The sequence below is a fragment of the Hesperophylax consimilis genome, chromosome 29 (assembly GCF_061612785.1).
Source record: "Hesperophylax consimilis isolate HC1 chromosome 29, BYU_Hcon_1.0, whole genome shotgun sequence".
Taxonomy (NCBI): domain Eukaryota; kingdom Metazoa; phylum Arthropoda; class Insecta; order Trichoptera; family Limnephilidae; genus Hesperophylax; species Hesperophylax consimilis.
In genome coordinates this window covers 20690262-20712420 of record NC_142864.1, presented here as the reverse complement: position 1 = coordinate 20712420, position 22159 = coordinate 20690262, and the positions used below count along the sequence as shown (strand labels likewise).

Here is a 22159-nt window from a genome sequence, read left to right as displayed (position 1 = left end):
AATGCTTAATAATGGGCGTCTTTCAAACTATGTGAATAGTAATATTAAGTTGAATGTGCATGTTTTAGGCAAATTTCGATAGAAACGTTACCTATTGCAGAAGGAGCTCATGATTTTATGATTCTTATCAGATTTCTGTAACCATACTGCTAGACGGTAGGCAGTAACTTATGACTCGTAACCGACGTGTTCTTCATTGACAGATGTCAAAGCAATACGGTATTCAATCACCAATCATTTTCATAATATCTGATCATAATTATATCTGAATATATTGACAAGATAAATAAAATATCAGTCATTTTCAATATTTATTATTATCGTTTACAAAAAGTTACATAAAACAAATAATTATGTAATGTAAAAAGCATAACATGCAACTTTTTTTGTATAAAGGCCATCATTTATTATAATATAAGTTAGAAATAGTAAAAATAATTTTATATAAAAAACTAAAATAATTATTCAATAAATAGCATTTCGTCGAAATCTAAACGACGATTTCCAAATTGACGTTCTTTACATACAATATCTAAGATATGTGGAGGATCACGAACATTCATAGACCTTGTGACTCCAGGATCGATAAGCTCGACAAGAATGCAATCCATTTAAAAATTAGTTAATTTAATAAGCATTTTTTCTTCCCAGAACTTGTCATCTCGAAGTATACGCTCAACTATCTCTAAGTTAGATAATTACAATCATAAAAAGAGTCGTGCTGCGAAATTCTATTTAATACAGTTAAAGAAAAAATATGTCTTCTATTCTCCTTCCTTCCAGAATAACGGGTTTCTTCTCTTCCTGTGTAAACAAAACTTTTACTTTATTTACGTCAATTTTTTTTTTTTTTTTAATTTTTTTTATTAAAAGTATACAATACAGAATATAGTATATTATATAAAGCATTGTACTCCCAGGAGTTAATAAACTCATTGCGGGAATGATACGCATTACATGAAACATATAGCTGTATGTATTAAATGGACATATGATGGGACATACACAACATTATTATTTCAGATAGTCATTAATAAGATGAAGTTTGAGCATGTTAGTTTGGGTCTTTTTACATTGACTTGCACATTTGATCTCGTTGGGTAGTTGATTATATTTTGTGTGAGCTATGTATTCCAGGGATCTTAGTCCATATTTTGTTGATTTGATTTTTGGTATATGTAGTTTGTTGTGATTTCTTGTGTTGTGTTGGTGTACGTCGTAATTGTAATAGAGTGTAGTGTTGGAATGTGCCGAGTGTTGAATTACTTTTAATATAGTTTTCGTTATTTCAAATGTGGGAATGGTATTAAAATGAAGTATTTGGGTGTTTCTGTAGATGTCTTTGACATGTGTGTCCCAAGGTAAACTGAAAATATTTCGCAGGGCTCTATTTTGGACGACTTGGACTTCTGAAATCATTTTTTTTGTAGCAAATCCCCAGATTCCGGCGAGATATATTAGATGTGAGTGAATCATAGCATGGTAAATCGATTTTAATAGAGAGGGAGGAAGTAACCCGCGAAGTCTATATAAAACACCAGTTATATGAGTAATTTTGGATAGAACATGTTTAAATTGGTGATTCCATGTGAGTTGTGAATCAATGAAAAGGCCAAGATATTTTGTAACATCAGCCCTTTCAAGGCGGTTATTATCAAGACTTATATTAAGACATACATTTTTTTATTTGCAAACAGTATGTAATGTGTTTTTTTTTTATGTTTAGGCTAAGTTTGTTTAATCGCAGCCAGTTTGCCAGGCAAGCTACATCACTTTCCATTTCCTTTTCAAGTTCGTTTAAATCATTATTGTGATAAAGAATCACTGTATCATCTGCATAGAGTTGTATTGTACCCTTAAGTCCCCATTTAGCAATATCATTTATATATATTAAAAATAGTAATGGTCCAAGTACGGAGCCCTGAGGCACGCCACATTTTATCGTTCCCATGCTGCTTGTCCCCTTTCCAACAAAGGTCTGACAGTGTCGGTTAGAGAGGTAGCTACACAGTAACTTCAGGGGAGTGCCTACTATGCCTAGGTGTTCTAGCTTCTTTAGTAGTATCCCATGGTCAACCGTATCGAAAGCCTTTTTTAAATCTATAAATAAGCCTGCAGCATGCTTACCCTGGTCTATATGCTTTTGGAGGGCGTATACAAAATCGAAGGCAGCACATTTTGTGTTAGATTGGTTTCTGAATCCATACTGTTGGGATGCGAGTAAATTGTTTGATAGGAGATATTTAGTGAGCCTAAGCTTAATAACCTTTTCAAAAACTTTAGAGACGACAAAGAGGATGGATATAGGACGGTAATTAGAAGGATTTTTTTTGCAATCATCTTTGTAAATCGGAATTATTTTTGCTATCTTTAGTTGATCTGGGAAGATTCCACTATTCAGGGATTGATTAATAAGAAAAACAAGGTGGTCAGCTAATATATCTTTGCAAAAGTTCAGGTACACTGGTGTAATTCCATCTAAACCTGGAGATGCATTAGACTTTAGTTGAGAGATGATACTGAGAACTTCTGTTTTATTTGTTTTGGCCATGTATAAGGACTGGATTGCTTTTTGATCCGTGTTTATAGTGATAGAATCATCTGGATATGATGCAATTGTAGCTGCTAAGTTTTCCCCAACTGATATAAAGAAGTTGTTAAAAGTTGAAGCTATCTGTGTTGGGCATGTTATTTCTTCATTCTTAATGAGAAGACATTCAATTTCATCTTTCTGGGGTGTCGAGCTATTTGTTAGAATTGCATTTATTATTTTCCATGTCTGTCGCGGATTACGCAGGTTTTCTTTAAATATAGTCGTGTAGTATTTGGTTTTAGCATATCTTCTATAGTTGGTAACTTGATTTCTTGTTTTATTTCTCAGTGCTGTGAATATATCACTTTGCTGATTTTTTTCCAGATTTTAAACGCATTGTTGCGCTGTTTGATAAGTGCATTTAATTTTGCATCAAACCATGGAGTATTACCCCTCCGTTGGTCTCCTATGCGTAACTCAGATTTATGTTGGGATGATTTTATTGCTGTTTTGATGTATTCATTAAAATTATTACAGATTTCATTGGCATTACTGGTGGTTTCGTGTGGAAAGTTGTGGGATTCTACATATGTTTTTAACATGTTTTTATCGGTTTTGGTGTTGTTTGAAAAAGAATGTATTCTATTATTAGTGTGATGTTTCAAGCTGTTTTGGTAATCTAATATCAAAATGTTATGATCACTTAGGTAGGCATCTATATTTGCAGTAGTTGAGGAAATATTTTGTCTGTTTGAGATGATATGGTCTATTAGAGAAGTAGAGGTATCTGTTACTCGTGTAGGATAGGATGTGTTACATATGAAACAGTTGTATGAGTCTAGCGTGTTGATGTATTTAAGAGATGTATTATTTTTTTGAAGAATGTCAATGTTGAAATCACCAAAGATAAGGGTATCATCTGTACAGTTATTTAAAATAGATTCATGATACATTAAGAATTCGTTAATGTTTGAGGTAGGCTTTCTGTTTATAACATAAATATTTAACGGTTTAAAATTTCTATTACGGATATATAATTGAAAACAATATGTATGGGAAATATGTATTTGAAAATTTTTTACGACTTCAATACGTTCATAATAAAATTATATGTTTAAATCAGTTATTACTTGCTCAGAATTTTTCTCCGGTGAAATCGGTTCTTTCGGCATCGGATTATTGATATATTAAGTATTTTCGTGATTAAATAAAAACAATATTAGAAACATTATGTTAATTCACTTTTCAATCAAATTTTGGAATTATACACACGAGCGTATAAGTACGTATAGACGGGTATATACAAGTGTATAAATTACCTGCTGTAATATAGATAGAGGTGGTATATTGCTGAGTCTAGAAGCAAGCATTAATTGCACATTTTTTCTGTGTTCTTTATTCTGCCTTTGATTTTTTTCACCCTGCTTACTAGCGGATACCTGTTCTTTTTTTCTTTGTTGCCATATGCCTTTGCCTTTGTTGTTATATGATATTGGTCGGTTTTTGTATTGATTTGTTGATGATAAACGTACCTACATGTTATCTGGGTTATAAATGTGAGAATGTTGTCGATATATTTGGGGATTCCGTATTATAGGCCAGTACACATAGCGCCAAAAAGGGGGTTGCGATCGTAATTATTCCGGTAGTCCCAATTTTTTATATGTTTTATAAACTGATCCCATGATGTATAATCTGAATTTCCGACCATGGCGCACCTGTGCTCGCGCCACCATTTAAAAAAAACCGGCTGTAATCGCGCCAAAATCTAGTTTTTCCAAAATATCTCATTCTCAATGCAAATTTTGGCTAAATTAGCTAGATAATTAAAGTAAAACATAAAATTACCTACAACTTTTGTGAAAACAATTTTCTTCAATCTCTAATAGGTACCAAGGTAGAAAGTCGTAAAGGTGCGTATATTTTTGAAAAAAACAAGTTTTTTGCGCGACTAGCTTTTGTTTTTTGTAAATATCTCGTTTCCAGTACAATTTTGTGAAAAAATTATTGATACTAATTTTGTAGAAAGTAAAATTTCATAAAATAAATAGGTATTTAATTTATGTGTTTTAACTCTAATTTTTTTTTTTTTTTTTTTTTTTTTTTAGTTTTTTTTATTAGTAAAAAAAGATACACGAATTACATAATATAACAATTACATAATATAATTACACAATATAGTAGGTTATTAATTACATAATATAAGTAGGTATTCGATGTACCCCCATAAATAAGCAGGGCTTGTGTGTATGGGGGTGTTGTTATATTTGTTTATATTTGGTACGATTCAGTTCAACTGTTCGGAATACTTTTTAAGGTGGCTTTTGAATTCGTTTATATTTGCATTCATGTTTCTAATTTTTTCTGGTAATGAGTTAAAACATTTAACTCCGAGATATTCATGGTTGAACTGTCCTATTGTTTTTTTACATTTAGGAGTAGGAAGTATTGACGTTTGTCTAAGATTTCTGTTATTTTTAAAGGGTGCAATTTTATTTTGAATATAGTTTTTATAAATTTGTAATGTTGCATGGTAGAAGTATAATGCACTTAATTTTCTGACCTTAAATTGTTTGAATAAAAGTTCGGACGAATATGAATAGGGTTTTTTTAATATGGTTTTTATTATTAGTTTTTGTGATATGTAAATTGTTTGAGTTTGATTTTTATATGTACCGCCCCAGCCTATAATGCCGTATTGTATAATTGATTGACAGAAAGCGAAGTATGTGGTTCTAAGTAATTTTTCGTTTAAAATATCTCTTAAACATCTAAATATATATGTTAGTTTCCTTATTCTGTTGTTCAGAATATTTATATGTGGGGACCATTTTAAACGCTGGTCTATTGTTATGCCTAGGTACTTAATATCGGTCTTGCTTTCTATGTTTGTGCATAACATATTGCATTTGTGGTTTTCTGTATTTTTCACAGAGTGGATAATTATGTTTATTTCTTTAGGTGTTTCTTGTTTTTTAATGAAAAATGGTAAATAATAAGTTTTTTTAGAGTTTAAAGTCAACAGGTTTTCATCAAACCTTAATTTTAGTTCATTGATATCTGTATTTGCCATGATATTTAGTTCTGACCAGGTGTTTGCTTTTAGTAGTAGGACTGTATCGTCAGCGTAAGAGACAATGTCTCCATATTTGGAAATATTGAATATATCATTGACATATATAATAAATAACAATGGTCCCAAAACCGTGCCTTGGGGTATTGAAAAGTCGCTATATTTTGAATCGCTGACTTGATTGAGTAATTTTACTTGTTGAGGTCTTTTATATAAATAACTAGTTATCCATGCTTAGACTTTTCCACTAATCCTTACTGATTTTAATTTACTTATTAATTTTTTATGTGATATGCTGTCGAAAGCTTTTTTGAGGTCTATAAATATGCCAAGACATTTTTTATCGGAATCTAGGGCCGTATATAAATAGTTGGTTATTTTTGCTATCGCGTCGTGAGTACTTGTATTTTTTTTTAATCCGAATTGGTTATAATTAATTATTTTATTTTCTTCTAAGAATGTCCAAATTTGTTTTTTTACAATTTTTTCATATATTTTTGATATATTCGAGAGAAGTGAAATCGGGCGATAATTTTGTGGATCTTTACGACAGTCTGTTTTATAAATGGGGGTTATAATTGCTCTATTATAGTTATTGGGAAATTCGCCATTTGCTAGACTTAGGTTTATTATATGTGTTATGGGGTGAATTAAGTATTCTTTCATCGATTTTATTGTTTTAGTATCTATGTTATCAAAGCCGGGGGCAGAATCTCCTTTTAGTTTCGAAATAGTTCTGTCAATGTCGATTTCTGTGACTGGGTGAAATTTATTAATTTGACATTGTGTTATTTGTTGTGGATTAGATATATTGGTCTTATTTATGGATTTTGCTAGGTTTTTTCCAACGTTATTAAAATAGTTATTTAAAATATTACAACATTTTTTTGTGTCATTTTGTACGTTATATATTATTTCCCCATCTGAGATTTCTGATATGTGCTTATATTTTTTCTTTTTATTTATTATTTCATTTATTGTTGACCATATTTTTTTATTATTGTCTTTAGCTTCTGTTATAATTTTTGAGTAGTAGTCGTTTTTCGTTTTCCTTATTAGTGTAGTTAGTATATTTTTATACTTTTTATAGTATAATACAATTTTATTGTTAACTAGTGGCCTTTGTGTTATTTTATAAAGTTTTTTTTTTTTCCTAGTGGCTTTTATTAATCCTAGAGTAATCCAAGGTTTAATTTTTCTTGTTTTTGAGTTGGGGACGATTTGTTTTTTTTTTGTTGATTCTAAAACGTGTTTATTTAAAGTGTTTTCAAACAGTAATGCACTTTGGTTGGCGCATTTATTTATTAAAATTTCTTCCCATTTTTCAGTTTTTAGTGATTTTTCTAATAATTTGTAGTCTATTTGAGAATATGGAAGATTTAATTTGGGTTTTGTATTTAGTTTTCTATTTGTATCATGTAGTATAAGACACGCGTAGTGATCAGTTATATTAGTTTTCCACACAGTAGATTTAATATTTTTTATTTCATTCAAATGTATATTACACCAGATGTGGTCTATGCATGATGGCGTTTGGTTTTTAATTTGTCTAGTGTTATTATTAATAAAAGATTTAAAATTGAGGTGTGTCATCATGTTTATGAAATTATTTTTTTCAATTGAGTGATGGTTTGCAGAAATATTTATGTTGAAATCACCACAAACAAAAGTAAGTATTCTCGGTAATTTGCTAAGATATTCACATAGTTCGTATGTAAAGTTGCTTATGTTTGATTTGTGCGTTCTGTACACTGTTAAAATTCTGTATAATTTATTTTTTAATTTTATATCTATTTTTAGACAGTTTACATATTGTATATAAATTTCTTCAATGTCAGTAATTTCACACTCATCATTAACAAATATAATTAATCCACTATTTTTGTTAATTGGTCTTGTTGTAGCGATGCCTTTGTAGTTTGGTAGCGCATTTATGTATTGATTGTCATTACAGTGCGTTTCCGTTAACACTATGCAGGTGGGTGATGTATGTAGATCATTAATATTTATCAAGAATTCATCTAGGTTTTTTGCTATGCTTCGGATGTTCATATGTAATATTAAGAATGGGTTATTGTTTGTAATACACCATTTATTGACTTCCGTAATATTTTGACATATTTCTTCGGTTATTTTGTATTTTTCATCAATTTGTTTTATTATAAAATCGGCCATTTTTAATTGTAATCAATTTTTTCTTGAGCGAAGGCAAGCATTTTCATCCTGTGTTTACATTTTTCGCTATTTGATTTGTGGTCTGTTGTATTTGTGGTTTTGAATTTTAAATTAAGTTCTGTGCAATTTATGCATTTTGGTGTTTCGTTTTTACTGTTGCAGTCTTTAATGTTGTGCTCACCCGCACAATGAAGGCATTTTGGTTTGTTGGGAAGTTGAAGACAACGCACTGCTGTGTGCCCATATTTTTGGCAATGGTAACACTGCATTAGAGGGTTGCAATCTTCAACTTTTATTTGGTAAAAACCAAGGTTAACTTTTTTTTTCGTAATTAGCAGATTTCTCAAATCTCCACTGGTTTCGAGGATGATATTTTTTTGTAGAAATTTTTTAATTGGTATGGTTCCTTTATATTTTATTTTATTTGGATCCTTTTCATATATTATTTTTATATCTTCATTTTGCAGAATTAGATCCGATATAAATTCTTCATGTGTGTATTTTTCGTCGATTCCTTTAAAGATCATGCACGGTCTTTTTTTATCAATGCTTTCAATTTGTATTCCTTCAAGTTTTAATTTTGTGATTTCATTTTTGATGTTGGCCATATCATCTGCTTTTTGTAAATTGATTATTAATTCATTTTTTGATGTCTTTCTGATGCTACTTACTCCGATTCCTAGTTTAGATATTTTTACATTCTTCATGATTGTTTCTTTTATGTCTTCATTTTCGTTTTTAGTTTTTATTATAACGGGGAATACTGGAATTTTAGGTGTCGTGTATTTTCCACTTGTGATGTTAGCGTAACTTCTCGTAGTTGTTTTATTTTCGAGATTTTGATATTTTTCTAAGTTTTGATTTGTTGTGATTATTTTTTCTAATTTTTGACTGTAGTTTTCATTATTAATAATTATTTGGTCTTGCAATTGAATTATTTTATTTTGTAGTTTTAATTGTTCACATTTTATTGCTTCTTCCACCTTTTTAATATTGTTTTCCAAACTTTGTTTTATTTTCGAGTCTTTTACAGTTGTTATTTTATTAATATCGATTCTTATGTTTTCTATTAATTCCTCCATATTTAGTTCCGTTCACTCTTTCGGTCGATTGGTTATTGAATTTACATGACTTATTAATATCGAATTACAATAAGAAATAAAAGTCTATAAAGAGATGCGTCAGCTATTTGCTTGGTACCTAATTGATACCTAACCTCAAATCACAAAAACAAAAACATCACTTTTTGACACAATATCATTTAAAGTATACGATTTACACTGCGTAAAATAAAGCGAAATTGTGTTTGGTCGCTCCATATGTATCCAAGCTCTTATCCACCAAAACCAGTTAAATTACCCAACAACAAATTTTTGAAATTCGAAAGTGTGCCAAGGTCGGAAACTCAGATTTTACATCAGGGGACCAGTTTATAAAACATATAAAAAAATTGGGACTACCGGAATAATTACGATCGCGAATCGGTAATTGCCCTGGAGTATTAGTAATGAAACGAACTCTTCACAAACACTTTATTGAAATATAAGAGAATACCACTCCTTAGTAAAAAAACTCCTTTTATTTTACCATAATTTATTAGATATTCCATTGTTACAACTAACATGACTGTATAATTAGAAATTAATGTAAAAGCCCAGTAGGGCGTAAATAAATAAAACTAGGAAAACGATTCTAGTGAAGGGGCACTCTATAACATTCTGTGCCGCTGGTTGTGACAACCGGACAGACAGCCGCGTCGCGTGAAAAAAAAGATTAATAGTAAAAAAGTCTACTTGGGCTAGAAATGATACATAATAACATAACGACAATACTTTAGTGTCATCTTTTTTCTCAAGTGCCTACACATTTACGCATTTAACAATGTATTCTTTTGTATTGGTTATTATTTATATTTATATTTATTATTTATATAAAAAACCTTTACTCACTTGAGGAAGAAGTTAAATTATAAAAAACAGAAAATTTCACTAATAGATTTCAAAGTAATCGTTTGATTAAATAAAAAAATACGTAAAAGAAATGACCAGAGCGACGGGCCGGGTGACACACAACCCTACAGGCCGGAACTTTCGCGGCGTCTGAATCAATACGTAGTAACTCCTTGTCAACCCGCACACAAATATACTACGCACAATAGAGAGTTTTGAAGTACTGGCGGTCGTTTTTCGTGTATCTGGCCAGAAATTGAATTTTCGTGAGTGTTTTTATTTTAATTAATTCTTATGAATACATTAATAAAATCTCTAATCTTTTGTGAGGGAGTCGTCGGGAAGTTACTAATTCATCGTCTAGAAAAATAAAATCTGGTACTTGCCGCTTATCTTACAACATTTTACATTTAATAAAATGTACTTATCGTTTTACATAATATATTTAATTGTAAGGTCCTGTTTTTATTAATCTTAAATATAAATAACTTGCATCCCTTCGAATCCCTCTAGAAACATTTAAGATTTTAGTAATAAGCTCATCAGAAATAATTAAAATGTGAGCGTCGGGGCAAATCCCCGTTATCAGGGTATTGTGTCGCCTTAAGGAAAGAAAAGTACCAGCATTTACAAGACTTAAAACAGACATTAGAAAAGGATTACCACTCCTTTAACGATAACCTTCCGCATCATTAAAATCATTAAAATGCATCTAAATAGACTGCCTCGACATACACATACATTGTTGTGTTTTATTTTGTAAATGTAAAATTCCTATCTCCCAAATTTTCCGCTAGGTTGTTCATAAAACTGTTCGCAGAAAAGTATGTATCTTTTGTAAAATGCGTATCTCCATTCTCGGTTTTTACGTAAACTTCCTAACTCCGATTTGAAATAGAAAGCCTTAACTTACAAAAGTTTAATGATTGGAAATAAATTTCCAAATATATTATATGTTCGAAACATAAATAAAAAGAATAAGCCGTCTTTCATTTTTTTTCACTACGAGGTTTTTTGTGCCTCCTGTAAAATTTTACATTTGGGAGTTACGCATTCTACGAATTAATGCGACGATATATAGCCTCTATCTATAAAACTTAGTTATAAACCAAAAGTAATTAGTCCAAGTTATCAATGCATAAATTAAGTTGTTGAGCGCCCTTGAGATGATTTTCCCACGAAAACGGCGCTATATAGAATAATAATAATAATAATTTGCCGGTAACCCGGGCGTTTATTGACATCAATATTTGTTTACAAATTATGTGAGCTACCCGACTCACTAGACAATATCTGTTCTGAGCCGGGTAGCAGTATCTACCATTACATATATCAATAATAATAAAAGTGAATAAAAATACAAAGAAAATAAATAAAAATACAAAATACAGGAAAAGAAACGTAATTAAAAAATAAAAGATTACCTAGATAAAATAATCTAAATGTAAATTATTACATACATATGTAACAGTAATTGAACATTTTTTTTTTTTTTTTTTTAAATTGTTATATAAAAATTAGCATGGAAGGTTTGCAAGTAACTTGTTAATGCAATTTCTTTTTTTGTTCATTAGCCACGTATTAAAGTATTTATATGTACATTTTCTGTTGATTTGAGTTGTATGTTGTGTTTCTTTTAAGAAAATATTGAATATGGAAGGTGCGAGGTAAGATTCATGTTTTTTAGCAAGAGTGGATTTAATTTTTGGCACTTGTAAATGATTGTTAGATTTAGCTCTAGTGTTCTGGGAGTGAGATATGTGTGAAGGTGACGATTTTATGCAATTTGTATGGATATTTTTTTTTATGAATAGCTTCCTGATATCAAGTATTTTATTTTTAATTAAAAGATTTACAGTGGGATAAAGATATGGTTTTTTGAACATAGTTCTAATAAGTGCTTTATGAGCTGTATTAAGTAGCTTGATGTATGTGTCTGCGGCACCACCCCATGCCGATATACCATAAATTAAAATGCTTTGACAAAGGGAAAAGTAGACATTTTTTAGTAGTTTAAGTGACATAATGTTTCTAATCGTTTTAAAAATGTATATTTGTTTCCGGATTCTCATTGCAAGTGAAGTTATGTGAAGTTCCCATTTTAGTTTGCAATCCACTGTTAAACCAAGATACTTAATATTATCCGAATGTTCAATTTTTTCGCAGTCGCAGTTTTTGGTTTGTGATGTACATGGATGCAGGTGTAAAAGCGGGACGGTTTTTGGTTGCCCAATATTTGTTTTACTGAATGTTAGAAATTTGGTTTTCGAGGTGTTTAGGGTAAGAAGATTTTTGTCGAGCCATTTTTTTATCTCCCTCATACCAAATTCGGCGCTCTTAAATGCCTTTTCCCAAGATTGCTCTTTAAAAAGAAGTACAGTATCATCTGCGTAGCTGATCACATTATAGCAGAGTGTTGGAATTTTAATATCAGTGAGACCATTAATATAGATAAGAAAAAGAATAGGGCCTAAGACACTACCCTGAGGCACTCCGTACTTTATTTCTGCTGTGTCACTCAAGCATTTATTAACTATTTGTTTCCTATTTTTTGTATAACTTATGAACCATTTGAGCGGTTTTCCATTGATGCCAATATTTTTAAGTTTTTCGTATAGCATATCATGAGAGATGGTGTCAAAGGCTTTAGCCAGATCTAGAAAAACTCCAATTACTTTAGATCCCTTATCTACATGTTTTACAATGAAGTTGGTTAATTCAGAAATTGCCTGTTCTGTGCCCATTTTTGCTTGCCCGAAAACCGAATTGATGACTTGATAGTAAGTTGTGTTTATCGAGGTAGGATAGCAGTCTTTTTTTCATTGCTTTTTCTAGGAGTTTTGATAGAGAGTTAAGTAGTGAAATAGGTCTGTAGTTGGAGATTAACGTTTTGTCTCCAGATTTATGGATCGGGGTAATACTGGCAATTTTAAGAATTGTTTTAACAAAAATATGATCAATTTTCAAAACAGGATTTTGACTCTAGTGAGGTTCTTGTCGAAGAATTAATAGTTGACTGAAGGCCACAGTGAGCTAGTAGACTTAGATATTCGTTAGTTTTGGGTTTACAGTTAAGAAGGTTTATATTTATTTCCCCTGCTAAGATGAGTTGTTGAGTATTTTTATTGTTTTCCATGAGTTGTTGTAAAGAGTTTAGGAAAGGTGATATATTTTTGTAGCATGGGGGCCTATAAATAGCAAAAATAGATAAATCTGATCCTAGAGATATTTTGACGCAATTTGCTTCTGTTAATTTTATTTCCGATAGAGAAGAGTTCAGCGAGTCCTTAATAAAGATAACGATCCCATCATTTTGGTTCAGTTTAGTAGTTGTGTGGAAAGTCGTATATCCTAATATGTTAATGTCAGTGAAAGTTTCGTCTATCCAACATTCGCTTAAAATGATAATATCTAAATGAGTGTTAAGGTCTTGTAAAAATACTGCAAAATTGTCAAAGTTTTTTTGAATGCTTCTAATATTTTGAGAAATTATGTTCAGGGAGTTATTTTCGGCGACGGTTGCTTTAAAATCTGTAGTATTGGTGAAAGTGTGTTCTAGATTACATGATATTTCAAAATCAATATTCAGTGTTGAAGCCATTTTAGAGGATGAATATTGCGTTCTATTTTCTCTGTCGCAATTTTAGATGGAGTAGCCATATAATGCACGTATACCCACAATGATAAGATTTGGAAATGTACAGATGTGTGTGTGGTGTTTGAGTAAAATATTATGTGTATGCTTGTATTGGTGAGTCATAGTGTGAGAAGAATATTTTCAGATGTAATGTGTATAGCTCGCGATTCTGATGTTTGGCGTACGTAGACCCTTCCCGCTTTAACCCATACGTAAGCTAGCTTTTTTTCCGTAGCCGTCTTCTTCGCCAGGTAAAGTAAGCGTTTATTTGTCGACGTTAGGTGTTCCGATATATATACTGGAGTGCGCGGTCCGGAGAGGCCTAAGGAGCTCGTGTTGAGTTTGTCTTCGTTCGTGGTAGCGTTCAAATTGTATTTTTTTACACAATTTAAGAATTCATCTCTTAAGTGAATGTCTTTGAACCGCACAATTATTGGCCGGGTTTTTGTTGTAGCTTGCCTACCAGGAGCTCTAAAGGTTGTTTCGATGTCATTTTTAGTGGTGGTTGTGCGTATTTCTTGATTTACTTATGTTGAAAATAATGTTTTGTAACTTTTCACCTTCAGCCTCAGGTATTCCTTTTATTTCGGCAGCGAAATTTTTTTGTTGGCGTTCTTGATCGTCTAGTTTAAACTCGAGCATTGTAACTTTTGCTTCAAGTTCCATGTTTTTCTTTTGGACTGAATCTATTGTTTTCATTTTGAGGATTGTCTTTTTCAATTCATCCTCAAATCCCTCCATTTTTGAGTTGAAAAAGGTCAATGAATTCTTGAATTCTTTGAATTCATCATATAATACTGCCACTTTTGATTGGATGCCCTTGAAATCTTGGAGTTCCATCTTGATTTGTCGGAGCTCCTCCATTAGAAGAGTTTCCCTTGGACTTAGTCCTGGTTTGCTGACGTTGGCAGGAGGCGGTGCGATCTCTTTACTCGATGTGGAAGTTGATCGCGCCGTTCGACGAGGTTCCGTCTTGCATCCACTGCATTTGGTGTTGGCGCGTTTTTCTTGGGAGAGCTTCCGGTACTGACCCTCAGTTATGCCGCCGCAGGCAAAGTGAAGACTCTCATCACAGGAAGAGCACCAAAACATCGACTCCTTTGTAATTATAGGTTCTGGACACTTGCTGCAGGTGAAGTTCTCCATATTTATTTTTGTGCTGATAGGTGTTAAATTTAATTTTTATTTATTTATTGGCAGGTATTATTATTATTAAAATAAATTTATTTTTATGAAAATAGCTTGTTATCATCAAAAAATAAAAGTAAAAATTATATTTATAAAAAAATAAAAATAAAAAGTTCTTTTATAATTACGCCGGTGTGAGGATCGAACCATGGGCGTCGCCTTGGGTTATGGTGCTTTAGACCAGTGCTCCGCAACCGGTGTGCCGTGGCACACTGGTGTGCCGCGAGCCGGTCACAGGTGTGCCGCGGTCAAATTCAATGTATTTGACATTTTACAATATTTCATTATGTATTTAATACACAATGACAAAATATTTTTCATTGTCTGCAGATACTGTTAAAAGAAGAATTATATATATTAGATACGTATTCACAATATATTAGAAACACTGATTAGAAAACTGCTATTGGCTGAAAAATTAGCGCTTCAGATCAACGAAACAACCGATATTAAAAATAAAGCATAAAGCAGTTGATAACTATTGTACTGTTCGTTGACGAGGACTTTATTAAAGAAAATTATTTATTTTGTAAGGAGGTTCCAGAGCGAACTACCGGTGAAGAATTTTTTCAAGTAACCGATGATTTCTTCAAAATATATAATTTTAAATGGAGCAATTGCATTGCTGTTTGCACGGATGGCGCTGCGGCAATGACGGGTAGTAAAAAGGGTTTGTCTTTTATGTAAAACAAAAAAATCCAACGTTACAATTTACACACTGCTGCATACATCGAGAAGCATTGATGGTCAAAAATTTACCGGAGGAACTTTTGAACACGATGAATGAATGCATTAAAATCGTAAACATAATTAAATCAAGAGCCCTAAACTCGTGAATCTTTGGAATACTCTGTGCAGAAATGGGAGCCGAATATGAATCTTTATTGTTTTATACTGAAATTCGTTGGCTATTCCGATGCAAAGTTTTGGCTAGATTGTTTGAGCTTCGTTACGAGGTGTGTGAGTTTCAATTAAATCAAAATATGCCCAAACTATATCAGTACCTCGATGATAATTACTGGATAGCCAAACTTGCATACATGGCTGATATATTCGAGCATTTGAATAAACTTAATAACGAACTTCGGCAGAAAGTGTTGCAAAAGGGATGTTTGGAAGTGTACCAAAGGATCAACCATAGTACAATTAAAAACAAACAATTAACTGTGGATCTGGCCCAACAACGGTTAAGTATGCTTCAGCAGAAATTTGGTCAGTATTTTTATTCCATTAATACGGAACAATACGATTGGATTCGAAATCCTTTTGCAACCAATGCAATAAATTCTACGGAAGCAATGCTTCTGCAAATTCGAGTGGAATTTACAGATTTAAATAATGACATGACATTAAAACTTCACTTCTCCGAAGATCAATTAGATGTTTTCTGGATTTACGTTAAAAAAGAATATCCTCACATTTCCATCAAAGCATTCTTACCACTACTTCCATTTTCAACGACATATGTGAGCAAAGTTTTTCAACGCTTGTATTAATTAAAAATGATAAGCGGTCATGCTTAAAAGGTCTTGACCAAGAATTTCGGGTTGCGCTGTCAAAAATCGAGCCGAATATAAATCTTTTGCGTTCATTGAAACGAGCGCAGGTTAATTTAACAATGAATCGTTCATTAATTTATTATTATTTTATAATAATTATTAAGATTGCGTAAAAATAAATATGTTATAGTTATATGTATGTATGTATAATTCTCAAATAAAAAACAAGAAATTATTGTAAAATTTGTGTATCAATTAAATATGTATATATTTTAGCTTTTGGTGTGCCGCGGAATTTTAGGAAGAAATTTGGTGTGTCGTGGGTGAGAAAAGGTTGCGGAGCACTGCTTTAGACCACGGAGCTATTCGCCCTTTTCGAGCGACGGTGGATATTACTCTTATATTTTTAGGTTGGTGACACAGGATTTATTTTGTAAGTTCTTAAGTTTAATAATATGTTGTAATGTTTTTTTTTCACTATTATTTTTTTCACTATAGTTCACTATATTTTGCACTGTGATTTTATCTAGTTGAATGGTGAGATTCGCAAAGAATTGTGTTGTATGCAGCACGAGATTAGTTTTTTGTTGTTGTTTTGTTTAAGTTTTAAGCTATCACGATGACAAGCGTATTTCACATTCGCAATATTTTTAGATTGAGGGGAATGTTCACAGAGCTAGTTAGTTAGTGCCGAAGGGCAATGTTGTTTAATCACTTTACACTATAGTTTACTACGGTAAAAGATATTATATTAGCAAAAACTATATTTATTGACGGATAACGTCAACAATGCGTTTCGTGCGTTAGCGGTGACGAAATAATCCAATCATTATTATTATTAACAAAGTGATTATGTGCGAGTTACAGTGATATATTTGGATAGATTATTCTTCAGCATTTTTTGTATAGATTCTTGTTTGAACTTCGGCTAATAATACTAGTGAGTATTATTGACGAGTGAAAAAATTATTGTCACAATATTGTTCTTAAAAAATACTGAAGCGACCCTAAAGTACATGAAACATATCAGTGGCGTCCAAACTATTTTTAGTAATTAATGCAAAAATGATTAATCTTTCTGCTAATATTATTGTTATTTCAATATGAAAACTTTTATTGGTGGTATAGATTTCCTTAAAGAAATTCCGCCCCTTTTCAAATATCCATTTTTGGACACCGGTTTTAAATTGAGTAATTGATCTTGATCTTTTGATATCATTATTTAGTGCGTTGAATATTTTGGGTACGATATATGAGTATTGTTTCTGTGAAAAGGTAGTTTTTGCTATAGGAATTTTGCATTTTATATGCGTTGAGTAGCGTGTATGTATATTTTTGTGTAGAGTTTATCACACCATTTTTCCAGATATGTATGAGAATTGTCTTGATGTATAGTTGGCGAATGTCTAGGACTGCGAGTTTGCTCAAAAGTGGCTCTGATGGATGAGAAGGAAAACATTTGAAGATGATCCTTGGCAAAAGTCTTTGGACGGTCACTACAGGGTAGAGAATGGATGCTGTACAGCCTCTCTGTTGTCAACTCTGTTGATTGAAATAGAGCAAAATAAACACTTCTTAAAGTTTTTATGTCAAGTATCGATCAAAGAGAGTAGAAAATATAGCATAACTTCCGGAGTCTCTTTGTTATGGAGCTAATATGGGCCTCCCAACGTATGTAATTGGTTATCTATAATGACACCTAGGTACTTTATTTCATTGGACGGTTTGAGAATTGGGCATGCACAACTGTTATTAAGAGATAATGGAGATGTGTCTAGGTTTTGTGAGCAAGTGTGAATGATTATTTTAGGAAGGTTTTCTGGGAGCTTAAATTTACGGATTGAAAAGGGTATGAATTAAGTTTTTTGAACATTTAGGGTGAGGAGGTAGAGTCAAACCATTTTTTTTAAATTTTGTTCAGTCCACAATTAGCTTTCTCTTTTGATGTTATCCATGTTTTACTTGTAAATATTATAACCGTATCGTCTGCGAAAGATATTATATAACCGTCAATGTCGAAATTCAATAAGGGGTTCATATATACGAGAAATAGAAGCGGACCAAGAATACTTCCTTAGGGCACACCCTAGGAGATTCGTAAACGTTTACTGCTATATTCCTGATTGGAGTGAATGACAGTTGTTTGAGGTAGTTTTTAAACCATATCAGGGCCAAGATATGACTGGAAAGGTTAGGACCGATTGAAGTAAAAAATTCATTGAAATGGTCTGCTTTTTTTCAGATTCATTATGTACTTGTATTGGTAAGTGAAAGGTCTTCAAAGTTAATCTTATTTATGGATGTTGTCGTTTGTTTGGTGTAGGATATGTCCTTAATAATATCCCTTTTTTTCTTCTCATTTTCGGCGTTATTTATTTGTTTTTTATAGTAATCTTCATTTCTGTATTTATAAAATAAGTTAGACTCATAGACGTCGGAATTTTTTTTACAGATTACGTGAAGTTTATCACGCTTACGGATAGAATGAATTATACCAGCAGTTATCCAAGGTTTGAGTTTAGTGTCACGATGTTTAGTTTTGTGAGTTGTGTCGGATGTGGCATTGGTTAAAAGATTACATAGTGTGTCGACAAGAGATTTGCAGGCAGAGTTGGGATCAACTTGCATTACTAAATACAAATAAAATATGCAGATACTTTTTTTTTATTTATTTTTTTTTTATTATCAATATAAAGTTTTTTTACAGGTTTTTTTTTTCGATGTCTGTCTCACTAGGATAAACCTGTGTCGAGACAGACGTATTTGATGTATTTATTTTTCTAAACAGATGACCTGTTTCTATTTTGATGTAACTCATAATATAGTCGCACGGCTCTCGCCATACTGATTCTTGTGTTTTATTAAAATGATTTCTAGCAATCTCTACAAAAGGTTGTCCAGAATGCCGAACAGAAGCCGACTCCCCGCTCTCACAAGAAGAAATCAGTCCCAATGCACCCCCTAGACCTATCTTGCCCCGTTGGTCCTTCAAATCCTAAACCTCGACGGTTTGTACCCCTTACCCCCCCACCCTTGCACCCCGCCAATCTTGCCCTGCTCCCTTCCCCAAGAATTGAGTCATTTGTACCCCAGGGTTATTCAGCCCCGTGGAGTCCCACTGAACACCCTCGTCCATTTGTTCCCCAGAACGGCAAGAAAAAAGCGACTGGTGCAAAGGTGAGTGTGATTAAGGATGGGTTCATTCACAGAATTGAACAATTCATCAAATTTTAACTTTCATTTTCGGGTTCTGTGAAAGTTCTATTCAAGTTCTGTTATTATATCATTATAGGCTAGTTGCTTGACAGAACTGAAATAGTAACAGCTCTTGAAAAAATCTTTCACAGAACTTAAAAATTAACTTTGAAATTTGAAGAATTGTTCAAATTCTCTGAAACAACCCGTTCTGTATTTCTGCTGTACTTTTATTCACTGAAATCAACTGAAAAATGACAATAAATTGCACCGGACAATTATGACACTAGAGCTAAGCAAACAGACACACTGAGTCCACTCAAATTCAACATCGCCCGCGTAGAGCACATCAATAAAATTTGCACTTTCAATAAAGCAGTTGGAGGGATGGATTCATAAGTTCGTCACTCCTTGACACACTAACCCCCAGATTCCTATCCACCCCCTCATACCTCTTTCATTCCCAGAAAATGTTCTCCTTAAAATTCCACACAGCATCCCCAAAGATGATACAGGGTCTGAGGGAAATTATTTTGAGATAATTAAAAAAAAAAAAAGATTCATATCCCAAGACTAAAATACTAGTACTGCGATGCGATTTGCCTGTAAACTGTTGTATTCATTTATAAGCCAATCACTGAAAGGTACACACTTCCCAGCGCAAGTAGGTTCTATAAGCCAACACTGAAATGTACACGCTTCCCAGCGCAAGTAGGTTCTATAAGCCAACACTGAAAGGTACACGCTTCCCAGCGCAAGTAGGTTCTATAAGCCAACACTGAAAGGTACACACTTCCCAGCGCAAGTAGGTTCTATAAGCCAATCACTGAAAGGTACACACTTCCCAGCGCAAGTAGGTTCTATAAGCCAATCACTGAAAGGTACACACTTCCCAGCGCAAGTAGGTTCTATAAGCCAATCACTGAAAGGTACACACTTCCCAGCGCAAGTAGGTTCTATAAGCCAACACTGAAAGGTACACACTTCCCAGCGCAAGTAGGTTCTATAAGCCAATCACTGAAAGGTACACACTTCCCAGCGCAAGTAGGTTCTATAAGCCAACACTGAAAGGTACACGCTTCCCAGCGCAAGTAGGTTCTATAAGCCAATCACTGAAAGGTACACGCTTCCCAGCGTAAGTAGGTTCTATAAGCCAATCACTGAAAGGTACACACTTCCCAGCGCAAGTAGGTTCTATAAGCCAACACTGAAAGGTACACGCTTCCCAGCGCAAGTAGGTTCTATAAGCCAATCACTGAAAGGTACACACTTCCCAGCGCAAGTAGGTTCTATAAGCCAATCACTGAAAGGTACACGCTTCCCAGCGCAAGTAGGTTCTATAAGCCAATCACTGAAAGGTACACACTTCCCAGCGCAAGTAGGTTCTATAAGCCAATCACTGAAAGGTACACGCTTCCCAGCGCAAGTAGGTTCTATAAGCCAATCACTGAAAGGTACACACTTCCCAGCGCAAGTAGGTTCTATAAGCCAATCACTGAAAGGTACACGCTTCCCAGCGCAAGTAGGTTCTATAAGCCAATCACTGAAAGGTACACACTTCCCAGCGCAAGTAGGTTCTATAAGCCAATCACTGAAAGGTACACGCTTCCCAGCGCAAGTAGGTTCTATAAGCCAATCACTGAAAGGTACACACTTCCCAGCGCAAGTAGGTTCTATAAGCCAATCACTGAAAGGTACACACTTCCCAGCGCAAGTAGGTTCTATAAGCCAATCACTGAAAGGTACACACTTCCCAGCGCAAGTAGGTTCTATAAGCCAACACTGAAAGGTACACACTTCCCAGCGCAAGTAGGTTCTATAAGCCAACACTGAAAGGTACACACTTCCCAGCGCAAGTAGGTTCTATAAGCCAATCACTGAAAGGTACACACTTCCCAGCGCAAGTAGGTTCTATAAGCCAACACTGAAAGGTACACGCTTCCCAGCGCAAGTAGGTTCTATAAGCCAATCACTGAAAGGTACACACTTCCCAGCGCAAGTAGGTTCTATAAGCCAACACTGAAAGGTACACACTTCCCAGCGCAAGTAGGTTCTATAAGCCAATCACTGAAAGGTACACACTTCCCAGCGCAAGTAGGTTCTATAAGCCAACACTGAAAGGTACACACTTCCCAGCGCAAGTAGGTTCTATAAGCCAATCACTGAAAGGTACACACTTCCCAGCGCAAGTAGGTTCTATAAGCCAACACTGAAAGGTACACGCTTCCCAGCGCAAGTAGGTTCTATAAGCCAATCACTGAAAGGTACACGCTTCCCAGCGCAAGTAGGTTCTATAAGCCAATCACTGAAAGGTACACACTTCCCAGCGCAAGTAGGTTCTATAAGCCAATCACTGAAAGGTACACACTTCCCAGCGCAAGTAGGTTCTATAAGCCAATCACTGAAAGGTACACACTTCCCAGCGCAAGTAGGTTCTATAAGCCAACACTGAAAGGTACACACTTCCCAGCGCAAGTAGGTTCTATAAGCCAATCACTGAAAGGTACACACTTCCCAGCGCAAGTAGGTTCTATAAGCCAACACTGAAAGGTACACGCTTCCCAGCGCAAGTAGGTTCTATAAGCCAATCACTGAAAGGTACACGCTTCCCAGCGCAAGTAGGTTCTATAAGCCAACACTGAAAGGTACACGCTTCCCAGCGCAAGTAGGTTCTATAAGCCAACACTGAAAGGTACACACTTCCCAGCGCAAGTAGGTTCTATAAGCCAATCACTGAAAGGTACACACTTCCCAGCGCAAGTAGGTTCTATAAGCCAACACTGAAAGGTACACGCTTCCCAGCGCAAGTAGGTTCTATAAGCCAATCACTGAAAGGTACACGCTTCCCAGCGCAAGTAGGTTCTATAAGCCAACACTGAAAGGTACACGCTTCCCAGCGCAAGTAGGTTC

At 33.7% G+C, this 22159-nt stretch overlaps 1 protein-coding gene across 1 annotated transcript in view; it reads left to right on the top strand.

The window, feature by feature from the left end:
* LOC149409975 (uncharacterized) overlaps nt 1-19288 on the top strand; it is a 28283-nt gene extending 8995 nt beyond the window's left edge. Inside the window, exon 3 of the mRNA XM_089649116.1 lies at nt 18932-19288. Within this exon, the coding sequence (XP_089505242.1) occupies nt 18932-19288 (357 nt within the window). The remainder of the gene's footprint in view (nt 1-18931) is intronic.
* Nucleotides 19289-22159: the final 2871 nt, after the last annotated feature.